We start from the raw sequence: 15,027 nt of genomic DNA on the forward strand, positions 1-15,027 counted from the left end.
GAAATATCACTCTAGCAGTTCAGTCTACATCACTGTATCGGATGCTCAGTGTAATGCTAGCAAGGGTATAAACCTCCCTCCACAGAATATGTCTTTCCTAGTACAGTCTCTGCATGATAAATATTACAACTTGGGCCAACCTGGGTTTCTGAACTTTTGTATTTCAGTGGATCTCTTCAGTAGAGAGGTATGAATGACAGATGTCCTGTTCAGATAACAGGCCAGCCACTGCAGCCTCTTCTCCCATTTCATATTCTTAGTCTACAGTGAAAACTCCCTAACTAGTGTTGAAGGACTGTAATGGTAAATAAAAAACAAAGTACCCATCCCACCAGGCCCTTGCACCAAGTCTCACTCAGGGCAGCTTTCACTGTTGCTGCTGAGCCAGACTCTTTAGCTAGCTCTCACAGCATCCCAGCTGTGTTTCCTCTCCGCCATAGACTCTGTAAACAGTGGGAGTCCCACACTCCTGCCCAGCACCCACTCCTTTCAAGTACTCAGTAAAGCGTGACTCTTAAACGTGAATAGTTAACCAAATATATTTATAAATATGAAACTCCCAATTTCATAATGCCAATTTACAATGATAAAGTCATGTTCAGGAACTTTACCCCTGTGCCCATATGTTCAATGCTCTCCCCCAGTTTCTTTTCTATTAGTTTCAGTGTGTCTGGTTTTATGTGGAGATCCTTGATCCACTTGGAGTTGAGCTTAGTACAAGGAGATAAGAATGGATCAATTTGCATTCTTCTGCATCCTGACCTCCAGTTGAGCCAGCACCATTTGTTGAAAAGGCAATCTTTTTTCCACTGGATGGTTTTAGCTCCTTTGTCAAAGATCAAGTGACCATAGGTGTGTGGGTTCATTGCTGGGTGTTCAATCCTATTTCATTGATCTACCTGCCTGTCTCTGTACCAATACCATGCAGTTTTTAACACTATTGCTCTGTAGTACTGCTTGAGGTCTGGAATACTGATTCCCCCCTGAAGTTCTTTTGCTGTTGAGAATAGTTTTAGCTATCCTGGGTTTTTTGTTATTCCAGATGAATTTGAGAATTGCTCTTTCTAACTCTATGGAGAACTGAGTTGGGATTTTGATGGGAATTGCATTGAATCTGTATATTGCTTTAGGCCATTTTTACTATATTAATCCTGCCAATCCACGAGCATGGCAGATTTTTCCATTTTCTGAGGTCTTCTTCGATTCCCTTCTTCAGAGACCTGAAGTTCTTGTCATATAGATCTTTAACTTGTTTGGTTAGAGTCACACCAAGATACATTATATTGTTTGTGGCTATTGTGAAGGGTGTCATTTCCCTAATTCCTTTCTCAGCCTGTTTATCCTTTGAATATAGGAAGGCTACTGATTTACTTGAGTTGATTTTATAACCTGCCACTTTGCTGAAGTTGTTTATCAGCTGTAGGAGTTCTCTGGTGGAGTTTTTTGGGTCACTTAAGTATACTATCATATCATCTGCAAATAGTGATAGTTTGATTTCTTCCTTTCCAATTTGTATCCCTTTGATCTCCTTATGTTATCTAATTGTTCTAGCTAGAACTTAAATTACTATATTGAAAAGATACGGAAAGAGGGGACAGCCTTGTCTAGTCCCTGATTGTAGTGGGATTGCTTCAAGTTTCTCTCCATTTAGTTTGATGCTGGCTACCGGTTTGCTGTATATTGCTTTTACTATATTTAGGTATGGGCCTTGAATTCCTGATCTTTCCTAGACTTTAAGCATGAAAGGATGCTGAGTTTTGTCAAATACTTTTTCAGCATCTGTTGAAATGACCATGTGGTTTTTTTTTCTTTGAGTTTGTTTATATAGTGGATTGTATTGATGGATTTCTGTATATTGAACCATCCCTGCATCCCTGGGATGAAGCCTACTTGATCATAGTGAATGATCATTTTGATGTGTTCTTGGAAAAAAAAAAATACAATGATAAAGTCTTATCCCAATATTTCTAACTTCTCCAAAACACCAGAAATATGTCTGAAGCCATCTGGATGTCTTCGTCTCTCATCCAGGAGCCTCCCTCTCCTCTTTGCTGCTCCTCCTTTCTCCCCTCCAATCACTGGTCTCTTGCTGCCTTAAGGTGAATGGATAGGAAATATCTTGAAACAAGGATAGATTAGTGGTTGTATGTTTGCTGTTAGCTGGGAAAGTTTTATTAAGGAAGAGAATTTTAATAATAGTTCTTTTATCCTTTAATACACATGAGCCATTTGAGTATGGTTGCTTTGGTTCTTTCACTATTTGCATCATTTGCTAAGTATATGTAGTAGGCAGTCCAAATAACAACATCATGTAGCTAGAAGAAAGTATTAGAAATCTTTGACTAAAATATGGATACTGTATGATAAGTATCCATATGATAATGATTAAATCAGAAGTCTTTATTTTTAGGAAATATAATTTCTTTCTAAAAATATTTTTAATTAACAGTTACATATATTTATTTGTATAGTGTGGCATTCAGTATACACTGTATAATGATCATTTGCCTCAGGGATTTATCATTTCTTCACTATTGGCTATTTGGAAATATGCCATTAATTATTGCAATCATGGGACATTAGAAGTTACACCTCCTATCCAACTGTACCCAAACACTTATGAGCAACCACATTCTGCTCCCTCTTCCTCATAGTAACCACTATTCTGCTCCTGGCTTCTTTGACATTAACTTTTTTTTTTTAATTTTTTTTATTTTCTAAATTCTTTGTTTACATTCCAAATGCTTTCCCCTTTCCCGGTTCCCCCCTCCCCATATGTCCCATAGGCCCTCTTCTCTCCACCCATTCTCCAATCACCCCCTTCCCTTTTCTCTGCCCTGGTACTCCCCTACAATGCTAGATCAAGCCTATCCAGGATCAGGGCCCTCTCCTTCCTTCTTCATGGGAGTCATTTGATATGCTAACTGTGTCTTGGGTATTCAGGGCTTCTGGGCTAATTAATATCCACTTATCAGAGATTGCATTCCATGTGTATTCTTTTGTGTTGGGTTACCTCACTTAGGATGATATTTTCCAGTTCCAACCATTTGCTTAAAAATTTCATGAATTCATTGTTTTTAATTGCTGAGTAGTATTCCATTGTGTAAATATACCACATTTTCTGTATCCATTCCTCCATTGAGGGACATCTGGGTTCTTTCCAGCTTCTGACTATTATAAATAAGGCTGCTATGAACATAGTGGAGCATGTGTCCTTATTGCCAGGGAGTCCTCTGGGTAAATGCCCAGGAGTGGTATAGCCGGGTCCTCCGGAAGTGTCATGCCCAGTTTTCTGAGGAATTGCCAGACTGATTTCCAGAGTGGTTGTACCATCTTACACTCCCACCAGCAGTGGAGCAGTGTTCCTCTTTCCCTACATTTTTTTCTTAAGAGAAAAGAGAAATACCTTCAAATATTTTCACTTCCTCCTCTTTTAAAAAAATGTACCTGTTTATTCAAAGGAAAGAATGTTCACATATGTATGCATGGCATGGCATGCCAAGATCAGAGGACAGCTTTTGGGAATCTGTTCTTTCCTTCCACCATATGGAGTGCCAGTGTCAAAACTTTAGGCTTGGCAGCAAGTACTTTTACCCACTGTACCATATCGTCTGCCTAAGATCAACTTTTTAACTGAAGTATAATTAGGGGGAAGAGGCACTGGATTATATTGTATGAGTTTGGGTTGTTTTTTCTTTTAAGTACATGAATTTATTCTATTCGACATGAATTTATACCTTGTATGTTCACAAATGGTTAATTCCATTATGGATGCAAAACTTGATTAAACAGCTCATCACCTTTATTGGTTTATAAAGTACAATTTTTGGCTGGTCATTTAGTAAAGGCAGCAAACACTAATAATGTGCAAGCCCTTGGAAATGCAGTTGTTTTTGCTGGGTTTTAGGAGAAAAAATAATAAGTCCTGACTGTGACATGTTAAAGGCCTAGCCACTCTCTTTGTTACATATGTCTCGAATATACTTAAATGTAGATTCCAGAGTTGATGAAAAGAATGTCACTGTTTTTGGATTTCCTGTTAAATACTTTATTGAGAAAGCAACATGTAGATTCATAAAAGAGTTGATGCCACAGAAAGAAGACAGGCTTTAGAAGCTGGGCACATCAGTATGAGTCAGGTAAATCTTTCTAAGTCCTACAGACTCAGTGTTTTCATTTATAAAATTCAAGTAATACTGCCTACCTTAATATGTGATAAAGATTAGTGGTAATTAAAGCAAATGTCATCTGACCTAATCTTAGCACTATTACTTAGCCAATTATATGTCCTGACATTTCCTTCCTAACAATGTCTACTAGAGGACTTAAATTCAAACCAAGCTGGAGATTCTGAAGACAAACAGCTGACTGAATCAGATGTGATAGATATAACTACAAGCAGAGACACGTCCCCAGAACACAGGTGTAAGCACTCCGCCATATTGAATAGTAAGAACACAAAACAGGTGCTTGAAGTCCCAATAACACAGTCCCAAGAAGAAGAGCCTGCAGCCTCTCAGAGCCAGCAGGTCTTGTGTGATGAGGAGCTGCCAAGTGAGAGGATAAAGATTGCATCTGCTTCCCTGATGCAGCTCAGTAAGGAGAGTCTGTTTCTACTGGATGCTTCAAAGGAAGGAAATGTGGGCCGTTTCCTCAATGTGAGTATCAGGGTTGAGATTATTATTTTTAAGCACTCTTTTCTTTAAAATTTATTAGGAAGATAAGATTATTAGATTTTAAAGACAGCGCAGACTACCCCAGTCAGTCCTCTGTGTATCTATGTATGCTGTTTCCTGATGTTTAATTCCTGTTTCTAATATGGGAGTAACAATTTGGGGTTTTGTGAGGATCATACTAATTTAATAAAAATTGTTTGGAAGTGCTTACCATACAGTAAATATTTGTGTTAGAAAACTTAAATGCTGTGCATGGTGACTCACACCTGGAATCCTAGCACTTCTCAGGCTGAGGCAAGTTGGCTTCCCAAATCTTAGACCAGCCTGGGCTACAAAGTGAGAACCTGTCTTTAAAACACAAAACAAAACAAAAACAAACAAACATAAAATAAACGAATGTCAATACAAGAAGTTTACAGGACTGGGAGCCTTGGGAAAAGGTTATATGACTGTCTTGAGAGAAATCAACTTCTTATATATCTCTCCTTTTCAAAGTGCTAATTTGGGTTAGGATATAAGGATTATATTGCATGTACTCTTTGTGTTAAACTCAACACTTTTGGTTTCTCAGGGCCTTCTCCATTTATTTATTTATTTATTTATTTTACATTTTTGTGACAGTGTCTTTTTTTGTGTAGCCCTGGCTGTCCTGGAACTCACTGCCCAGTTAAAGCCTTCTCTTGAAAAGTATTGTGCTGTCAATTTCCCCGACCTCATTCTATTATTGCTTTTTTTTTTTTTCTCTGCAAATGCAAGTAAATACATGTATGGTTGGTTCCTGGGTGGTGGGTGGCTTACCTGCACTTGTGCGCCTGTGTGTTTGTGAGCCAGAGGTCAATCCTGGGCAGTGTTCCTTCAGTGCCATTCTCTCTGGTTGCTTAAAACAATGTCATCTGTTGGCCTGGAGTTCACTAATCAGATGGGGCTATCTGGCCAACAAGCCCCAGAGATCCTTCTGCCTCTACTGCTCTGGTCTTAATATGAGCATGTGCCACCACACTGGGACCTTTCACATGGGGTCTGGAGATTGAGCTCAGATCTACATGCTTGCATAACAAGTACATTACTGACTGAGCTGTCTCTCACATTCACTTTTGAACTGACAATACTATCCTGAAGTTTGTTCTGTGTTAGTACACCAGAGCTCCTGGTCCTCTCCTCTATTATACTCATTTATTTTGTATGTGGGGGAAGGTGATACACACATGCGACATACATGTACAAAGGCTAGGGAATAGCTTAGAGACTTGTTTCTCCCCTTTTTAACTTGTAAGTTCAAACTCAGATTGTCCGGCTTGTTGGTAAGTGGCTTTCCCAAAGGTCATCTCATTGGGCCTGATTCTTCTTGTTAGCATGTGTCCCTTTATGCTGCATGGAATTCCATCATGTCAGTTTTAACTAGTTCCCAATAGGTAGGTATTAAGATTATTTCCAAGTGTTTCCTGTTTAAAAACTAATATTTATTAACAGTCTTACACATAGATAATCTATGCAGATGGTTCTATACTATAATATAGTGTGGATGAGCCGGAAGATAAGTATGTTTATAATAAGTACTGACAAACAATCCCATTTGGGGGTTCTATTTTGTATTTCTATCAGCATGATGTCTGAATGGCTATACTGAATTGACTCCTGCTATTAAGTACTCTGCTAAAAACTGTGATAGATTGCATATTACTTAAACTGAGAAAGACAGTATCAGTGAGATGAGATGTTCACATACTTTTTAAATTTTATGCTGTGTCTAACCTGTGTTTAATTTTTTTTAAAATAGCATAGTTGCTGCCCGAATCTCTGGGTACAGAATGTTTTTGTAGAAACACATGACAGGAATTTTCCATTGGTGGCCTTCTTCACCAACAGGTTTGTGATTTATTTTTCTTATACAATTTATCGCTGTAGCTGTGTCTTTTAAGATAGTAAATATGAAAAAAATATGAAACAATGCAACATAACCCCAAACATCTGGTATCATAAAATAGTCAGTTTACCTAAACTGTTAACTATTTAGTAAAAATTTAAGTGGTTGGAATTTCTGTTCTTAATCTCATTTAAAATTAATTTCCTAAGGAGCTGAAGACATCAGATTGTGTAATTCAGTTCAGGCAACATGAGGGAGAGCACTGTGTTTTTTTGTTTTGATTAACAGAATTAGTTTTTATTGTACGTACTCATGAATAATATAGTATACAATATAGTATAAAAACAAACTTTTCAATATGTAGTCTTATAATTTGACTTACTTCTAAATATAAACATTTTCATTTTACACCGTTAATTGTATATGTTGTAGAAAGCAGAGATTCATTTAGCTTTTTGGGGTTTTGTTTTTTGTGTGTGTGACAGGGTTTTGCCTTTTACTCTTTGCTGACTTGGTACTCAGTACATAACCCAGAACTATTGTTTTGTTGTTGTTGATTTGCCTTTTAGTCTGTTTCTTTTTAAGACAGGGTTTCTTTGTAGACCTGGCCTTGAACCCAGATCCTCCTGTCTCTGCCTCCCTAGGGCTGGGATTAAAGGCATGGGCTACCACCACCAGGCTAGCCATGAACTCTCAGTCCTCCTACCTTAGCCTTCTGAGTGCTGAGATTGCTAGTGTGCACCACCAGGTGTGGTTAAATGATTAACTGTTTAGCGTGCTTCTCTGTGCCCTCCTAACCATCACATTCTATTTCCCTACCTTTTCTGTCAGTTGCGCTTCTTACCCTGGGTCCCATGGCACAGACCCCTGCTACTTTTCTCATTATGTAGTTTTTGGTTTGGTTTGGTTTTGATTTTGTTACTTTTTGTTTATTTGGGGTTTTGTTTGTTTGCTTGCTTATTTTTGAGATAGGATCTCACTTTGTAGCTGGCCTGGAACTCACAGAGATCAACTACCTCTGCTTCCCAAGTGTCCTGATTGAAAGCCTCACCTAGACCTTTACTTTACATTTTTTTAGGATAATGGTTTTTTAACTACTTCAAATTTACTCCCAGTCTCACATAAGGTTTTACTAATCTTTAGAATTATTTAGAAGTATTAGTAAATAAATGTAAGAGGGTTGTATTTATGAAGAAACAAAGGGTGTGGACATGTGTTAGACAGCACTTTTATAAGTGAAGTAACTGGAGGGTGGGGATATTAGAACACCCAACACACACAAAGCAGTGGCTCTGACCACCAGCACAGCCAGAAGGAGTGGATGCATGTTGCAAAGTTAAGGTATAGTCAGTACTTTGAGACAGCATGCTAGGCATTGCCATGGAACTGTATGCATTAAGACAAATGACAAGTAAGTGACTTTGTTTTAGGACACTGGTCATCAAATACATATGGCAACTACACTTGAATTTCTAGGAAAGGGCAAATACCAACTATTATGAAAGAGGTCAATGTTATGAGATCCTGTTCTATCATATGATCACCATAGCCAGGTGGAAAGGTCTGAAGAAACCAGTGGAGGTAACCATGTACCTACACAAGGAACACATCTTTGACTAGGTGCCATCTCATTCAGGCCCACAGTATTTTTTGCATACACCATGTTCACAGTTGTATCCATATCATTCGGACAGCATGTTTTATTTAGCAGCTTACTACAGGTTGCTCCTGGGTCTGAACAGAGTTTGTCTCTTGACTGTCAAGTCTCCTAGAGATGGGATAACCAGCTCACAGCCCAGCGTAACATTGAGCCCAAATTCAGAGGTGTTAGAAATGATCAGAAGCCAAACCACACTAGACAAGAAGTAATAATTTTTTATGATTCTTAAAAATGTGGGAGAAAAATACAAGAAGAAAAGTATTAAGAAAATGGCAAATGGTTTAATTCACAAAGTCATTGCTCAAACACCCACAGAAAAACTTTTATATCCTGAAGTAAAAATGGCAATTGAAAAAGAAAGCTATCAGGGCTGGAGAGATGGCTCAGCAGTTAAGAGTACTGACTGTTCTTCCAGAGGTCCTGAGTTCAATTTTCAGGAACCTCATGGTGGTTCACAATCATCTGTAATGAGATCTGATGCTCTCTTCTGGTGTGTCTGAAGACAGCTACAGTGTAGTCATATAAATAAAATAAATAAATCTTTAAAAGAAGAAGAAGGAGTAGGAGGAGAAGAGGGGAGGGGAGGAAGGAAGGAAGGAAGGAAGGAAGGAAGGAAGGAAGGAAGGAAGGAAGGAAGGAAGGAAGGAAAGAAGGAAAGAAGGAAAGAGAAAGCTATCCCACATAAGAACTAAGCTCATACCCTGAATCTTCCTTGAAGTCAGAATTATCCCATTTGCTTGTGTGCCACAGCCTTCATGTTTGCAAAACACCGTTCCTCATGGATGTTCCTTCTTACATAGGATTTTGGGAGACTTGAAATAAAAGTCAAATGACTACTTTTAATAAAGATCATTTTGAATTGTGGACAATATGGAGAGAGAATAGACTGACTTTAGGATGGCTGATTTTGTTAATATGAAAATTGTACTATTCTAGGTTGATTGCTGTGGGATAATTTAGCACGATTTATGATTCTTTTTTATTTCTTTGTAGGTATGTGAAAGCAAGAACAGAACTAACATGGGATTATGGTTATGAAGCTGGGACCATGCCTGAGAAGGAAATCCTCTGCCAGTGCGGGTTTAATAAATGTCGGAAAAAAATAATATAACTTTATATCTGATATCCATTCATGAAGTGAACTGAGCAATGTGGAACTATATCAGTTGTCACTGAGATTATGAAGGGTTAATACTTCTGTTTCCTTTGTTCAGGGTATTTGAATGTTTTATGTCTAATTTTGTGTCTTAGGTTAGAAACCTCATGCATCAAACATCACATGTTATTACAGTTATTTAACTTTACATGAGTAGAATGTAAATAATATATTTTATGTACATGCCACTGTATAATTTATAACTTTTGTATTTTATATATTAATACAAAATTATAATAGAATTTGTATGGTTCTAAGTTTTTTTTGTGATTCTTATTTATAACTTATGCTCCAAAGGACTAACTTTTATGTCTTTAGCCTACCAACTTGATGTTACATTTCTTTTTTGTTTTTATTTTTTGGTTTTTTGGATATTTATTTATTTATTTATTTATTTATTGAGATAGGTTTCTCTGTGTAGCCCTGGCTGTCCTGGAACTCACTCTGTAGACCAGGCTGGCCTTGAACTCTGAAATCCGCCTGCCTCTGCCTCCCAGAGTGCTGGGATTACAGGCGTGCACTACCACCGCTCGGCTTGATGTTACATTTCTAACAATTCCTTGACTATTATGGGCTACAGATTATGGGCTGGAGTCTAGAGACTGTAGGCACTAACTTTATGCACAGTAATTGGAAGTATTCCCCTAGCCTCCTGCATTTAGGTACTCTACCACAAAGCAACATCTTCACCCTCCCAAGTCATTTATTACTTTATTGTCCCATTAACCATCCCAGCAGGGGGCCATCTGAACACACTATGAACAAGAAACTTTCCCGTTTCCCTATAGTGCCTGAGTGCACAAGACAAGAAAGAAATGAAGAAAAGAGCAAGGAAAAAAGTTAATATTTTTACACAGAGTAGAGCCAGGAGTAAAGGGAATCTTGAAGCTAGTCAGAATTGTCCTGTGTAACCTGAAAGGAATTGCATTAAAAGAAGAAGTGACAGTTTGCACTGCAGGTAGGTATGGGAAAATATTCACAGTAGTGGTGCAAGGACTCAGGGAAGTCACTAAAATGAAGCAAGGAGACATGACTGTTAGGGTAGATTGTTTTGTCTAAAGGGGACCATTGTGAAGCGGCCAGTGTCCAGTTCTATCAATGTCACCCTTGGAGCACGCTCTCCAGAAATCCTGATCTGCACTTCCTGTTGTCCATCCCCCTGGTGCTAGCATTCTCCATTTCGGAGCCTATGCTTCCCCTTTCCCTGTTTGTTGTTGTTTGTTTGTTTTCCTCCACAGGTTGATGAAACAATAAGAAATTTTGGAAACAAACTTAAGAACTAAATGTTTTGAGACTATGTGCTTGAAAATGTCTTGTTTTCCACTTTATTTCTCTTTACTTCAGGATATTAATGTTTTCCTTTGGGTGTTTTGGCAATGACTTTGTGAATGAAAGCTGTTTGGCAGGGAATGGACCTCTTAGGCACTCAGCATTCGTATTATCTTTGTTCTGCGCAGTCTCTAGAAAACATCTTTCACTTGCTTGGTGAAATCTTTGTCCTTCAATGTAAGAAAATCTTCTTAAAATAGTTTAAGAGTTTCTCTTCTCTTTGGAATTATTTATCATAATATTACAATTAAAAATGGCTTTCTGGTTTCTTAATGTAGTATTTCTATTTCCTTAAGAGAATTTTTTTCATCTTTTTTTTTTTTTTCCGAGACAGGGTTTCTCTGTGTAGCCCTGGCTGTCCTGGAACTCACTCTGTAGACCAGGCTGGCCTCGAACTCAGAAATCCCCCTGCCTCTGCCTCCCAGAGTGCTGGAATTACAGGCATGCGCCACCACTGCCCAGCCTCCTTAAGAGAATTTTAAACAGTGTGTTTTGATCTTATTCTCCCCTCCCAACTTCGTTTTTTCTTTTTTTAATAACCCACCAACTCCTATCTATGCTGCTCTTTTATTCTTGAATATGAGAGCACCAGGTGCTACACCCTTGAAGAAACCTTATTCTCCTTCCCACAAAAGCCGTCAACTTTTGTGGGAAGGAGTATCTTCTCAGGGTTGGGGCTCATGAGATCTACTTCCTATTGCTAGAAGGTTGACCAGTTTGATCTTTCTGGGCAACCACTGCTCATGACTGTAGCAAACCCATGATGTCCAGTAGACACTACTTCAGTTCAGTCCTCCCTGGATTCTAGCTTTTCCACTCATACCCTCTTACGTGACAATCTATGAGATAGCTTTCTGATTTTCTTAAATTATAACGTTCTGTTTTGTAGATTGTAATAACATCATATCACATATCCCCTTTTCTCTCTACAATACCTCCTCCCATATATTGTCCCAACACAGCTCTCCTTCAGATTCATGGCCTCTTTGTCTTTTAATTGTGTGTGTGTGTGTGTGTGTGTGTGTGTGTTTATTTAGGAATATATCTATATTCCTGTATATCTAATATATATTATACAGACTGAGAATATGTATATTCTATACGTCCTGTTGAGTTTGTATGATGATACTTGTATGTATGAGTTTTCAAGGTTTCTATTGGATGACCAATTGATGTGTTCTCCCCTGGGGAAGACTTATTTCTTCTGCTTTCAGCACTCCTGGGTTATCTGTAGTTCTTTGTGGTTGAGGCCTTCTGGGGTTTTCCCTTCCCGTGTTAGCATGTCTTTTGGTGTCCGTTGTTCAGCCTGTGTTTAGGCAGATGTGATAGTGAGACTTCATGGCTGTAGCTTTTCTGTGAATTCTAGGAGACACAATCTCACAACAGACTTCCTGTTCATCTGGCCCTTTAGTCTTTCCACCTCTTCCACAATGATCCTCAGGCGTAAGAGTTGTATTATGTGATGCCTTAGTTGGGGCTGGGCTCTGCAACTGCATATTGATCAGTTATAGTTTGCTATTAGGATCTCCATGTGCTTTTGCAAAGAATAGTTTCCTTGATGAAGGGTGAGAGCTATACTCATCTATGGGTCTAAGGGACCATTTTACAATGTAGTTAAGGATCCTGCTGGATTATGAGGTGGCAGTTGTCAGTTCTCCATGATTCATGACTTCACTATCCCTGAGCACTTGGCTAGGTTTTCAGACCAAGCATGATGTCCTTGTTGAGCAGGCCTTGAGACCAATTAGAGAACTGTTAGTTACTCTGTGTATTAGACAAACACATGAGGAAGTGACACTGAGAAGTCAATATTACATCTGTGTTGCATTAAGACAACAACTAAAAGTGCTTCCGCAAGAGCAAGTCCAGATTTGGATTCTCTACATTCACATTCCATGTTTCTTTTATCTTCCATCTGTTGCATGACTGTGAATCTGTGCCTGGCTTCATGTACTACATTGTAGTTTTCTGATATTTTTTCTTTTAGTGTATGTGAGTATAGTCATTGGATACTATACTTTATCAGTCTCCATCTTGTCCACTTGAGAAAGTCTACAGTGGATCTGGCTTGTCATTTCATTTAGATTGGGTGGCCAGCAAGCTGAAGAGGACCCCTGTTTCTGTCCCCCAGTCCTGAGATTGCTGGTGCACATCCCACCCCTGACTTCATGCAGTCCTGAAGAGTGGAGAACTTATGTCCTATGTCCTTAGAGCTATGCTCTGCCCATTGGTCCATCTCTCCAGCCCCTGTTACTTTGTTTCTAAGAGCATTCTTTTCTTTGAGGATTCCTTTTGTCTGTCTGTCTGTTTGTTTGTTTGTTTGTTTGAGACAGGCTGGCATCAGTCTCATAGCGATTGACCTGATTCTGTCTCACAGGTTCTAGGATTAAAGGTGTGTGCCACCATGCCCAGGGAGAATCCTTTAAAGAATTTTATTTTGTTAGTTTTTTTTGTTGTTGTTGAAGATACTAGATATAGGCCAAAGAGATGGCTCAGCAGGCAAAAACACATGCTGCCCAGGACAACAGCCTGACTTTAGTTCCTAGGGCCCACATAATAGAAGAGAATTACTTTAACATGAAGTACCTCTAACTTCCCGATATGTCATGTGTCTAAATGCGCACAAAATAACATGCAGTAAAAGCTTAATATACTATTTCAGTGACTATGTGTGTACACACACACACACACACACACACACACACATGCATTCATGGGATATTTCCCTTCAAGGCCTCTGTCCCTCCCCTCCTCCCATGTGTCTGTTTCCCCTATATGTGCTTGGTCTTTATCTTGGAAGTTAGAGACTTTTCCTCAGAAGCACAGGTCTTACTCATCTCTTCTTCCTGATAGTGTGAGGAAGGCCTTCTCCAGGACTGACCCAAGGCCTTTGCCATCCTGTGCTTAGGACCTTGCATTTTGCCCAGGCTGTCCATGTTGCCCTGCCAGGCATAGGCTGCTCTTTCTCCTCTTAGAGTGCATGCCCTCTAGAATTTATCTTTGATTTTCCCCACTAAAGAATGAACTTTTAAAATTCTACTTCCTGTATGTTGGTGCCTACGTGGACATTTCTCTTTGTCGCTGGAACTGAAAGATCTACATTTCTGTGGTGCTTTGTAGCCCATGGGTGCTAAATAAAGACTCCTTCCTGTCACCTGGGTGTAGGACCTATTAATTTTGTGTCCTTTAAAGATAATCCCACATAGGACAAACAATGTGCTACAATATTCAAAAGTACAGACCAGTTGTTCCTTAAGTTAAGCACAGGCACAGTAGGGTTGTCTGGTGTGCTTTTTCTCTAGCTGTTTGATGGCTATTGTGGTTGTTGACTTGGCACACCTGGGAAGAGGACCCTTCTCCATATTTGCCTCTGTCAGAGTGACCTGTGTGGCATTTTCCTGGCTGCTAGTGGAGGAGGAAGGTACTGGCCACTGTGTGCAGCAGCAGCAGCAGCACGGGGCAGGTGGTTATGGGCTGTACTGCATAGCAGGTTTAGAGAATCAAAGGCAGCAGCCAGAAAGCCCTCCTGCTCCTGCTTTCTTCCTTGTTCTTTGGATGATGACTGTAACCTGTTAGTCATATAAACCCTTTCTTCCCTACATTATTTTAGGCCAGGGTTTTCATCACATCGGCAAAGGAATCAGACTAAACCACTTTTTAAATGACTGTTCAGAATTGAAAATCGACAAGGAAACTACCCATCTCGTACTTCCTCCCAGAATGCTGCTTGTTTTCACCACCCAGGTTTAGAGAAACGAAACTAGAAACTTCCCCATTGCATTTTGAGGATTGCAGGTGCCTATGGCCCAAGAGACACCACCGTCCCTTGGCCCAGTCCTCACTGGTGAGTACTAGGGTTTTGGGTTGCAGGAAGGTCACTCCACTCCACCCAGGGAGACTACAGAACACTGCTGAGGGCTGAGCTGGGCTTACAGCATCTGAGAAAGCTATAGGCACTGGGGACCTCAAGAAGCTGAAACCTGTAGGTTAGCTAGTCCCATTCTATTTGGTCTTGGCTTCACTGGGAACTCTGCACTTTAAAGTGCAGAAATACTAAGGGCATGCTGCTGGGAAGGAGGGTAGACTTTATTGGAGATGTTGATAACCTGGAAAGGAGGCCCCAGTCTGAGGTAATTGGGGAATACTGAGGACCAGGTTGCAAGTAGCCAATAGTTTCCTAGAGGCTTGAGTTTAGGCTGACGTTTCAGGACTGCCCATGGTGACAATATCCTTGAGATGATTTTCTCTTGAGGGCATGGTGATCCAGGTTTTTGGCAGCTTTGTAGTTGACAGTTTTCTGGAATCATCTTAGAAAATCATGAACTGAAGAATGCACATCCTC

The 15,027-nt window shown here is 39.6% G+C and overlaps 1 protein-coding gene across 10 annotated transcripts in view; it reads left to right on the top strand.

The window, feature by feature from the left end:
- Window positions 1-9,613, top strand: part of Setdb2 (SET domain bifurcated histone lysine methyltransferase 2) — a 44,692-nt gene extending 35,079 nt beyond the window's left edge. For all 10 annotated transcript variants that reach the window (XM_052191292.1, XM_052191290.1, XM_052191286.1 and 7 more), the window contains 3 exons: window positions 4,321-4,658; window positions 6,454-6,542; window positions 9,194-9,613. In XM_052191292.1, coding sequence (XP_052047252.1) covers window positions 4,321-4,658; window positions 6,454-6,542; window positions 9,194-9,311 — 545 coding nt within the window. In that variant the 3' untranslated portion in view covers window positions 9,312-9,613. The remainder of the gene's footprint in view (window positions 1-4,320; window positions 4,659-6,453; window positions 6,543-9,193) is intronic.
- Window positions 9,614-15,027: the final 5,414 nt, after the last annotated feature.

This window comes from Apodemus sylvaticus, chromosome 8 (genome assembly GCF_947179515.1).
Source record: "Apodemus sylvaticus chromosome 8, mApoSyl1.1, whole genome shotgun sequence".
Taxonomy (NCBI): Eukaryota; Metazoa; Chordata; class Mammalia; order Rodentia; family Muridae; genus Apodemus; species Apodemus sylvaticus.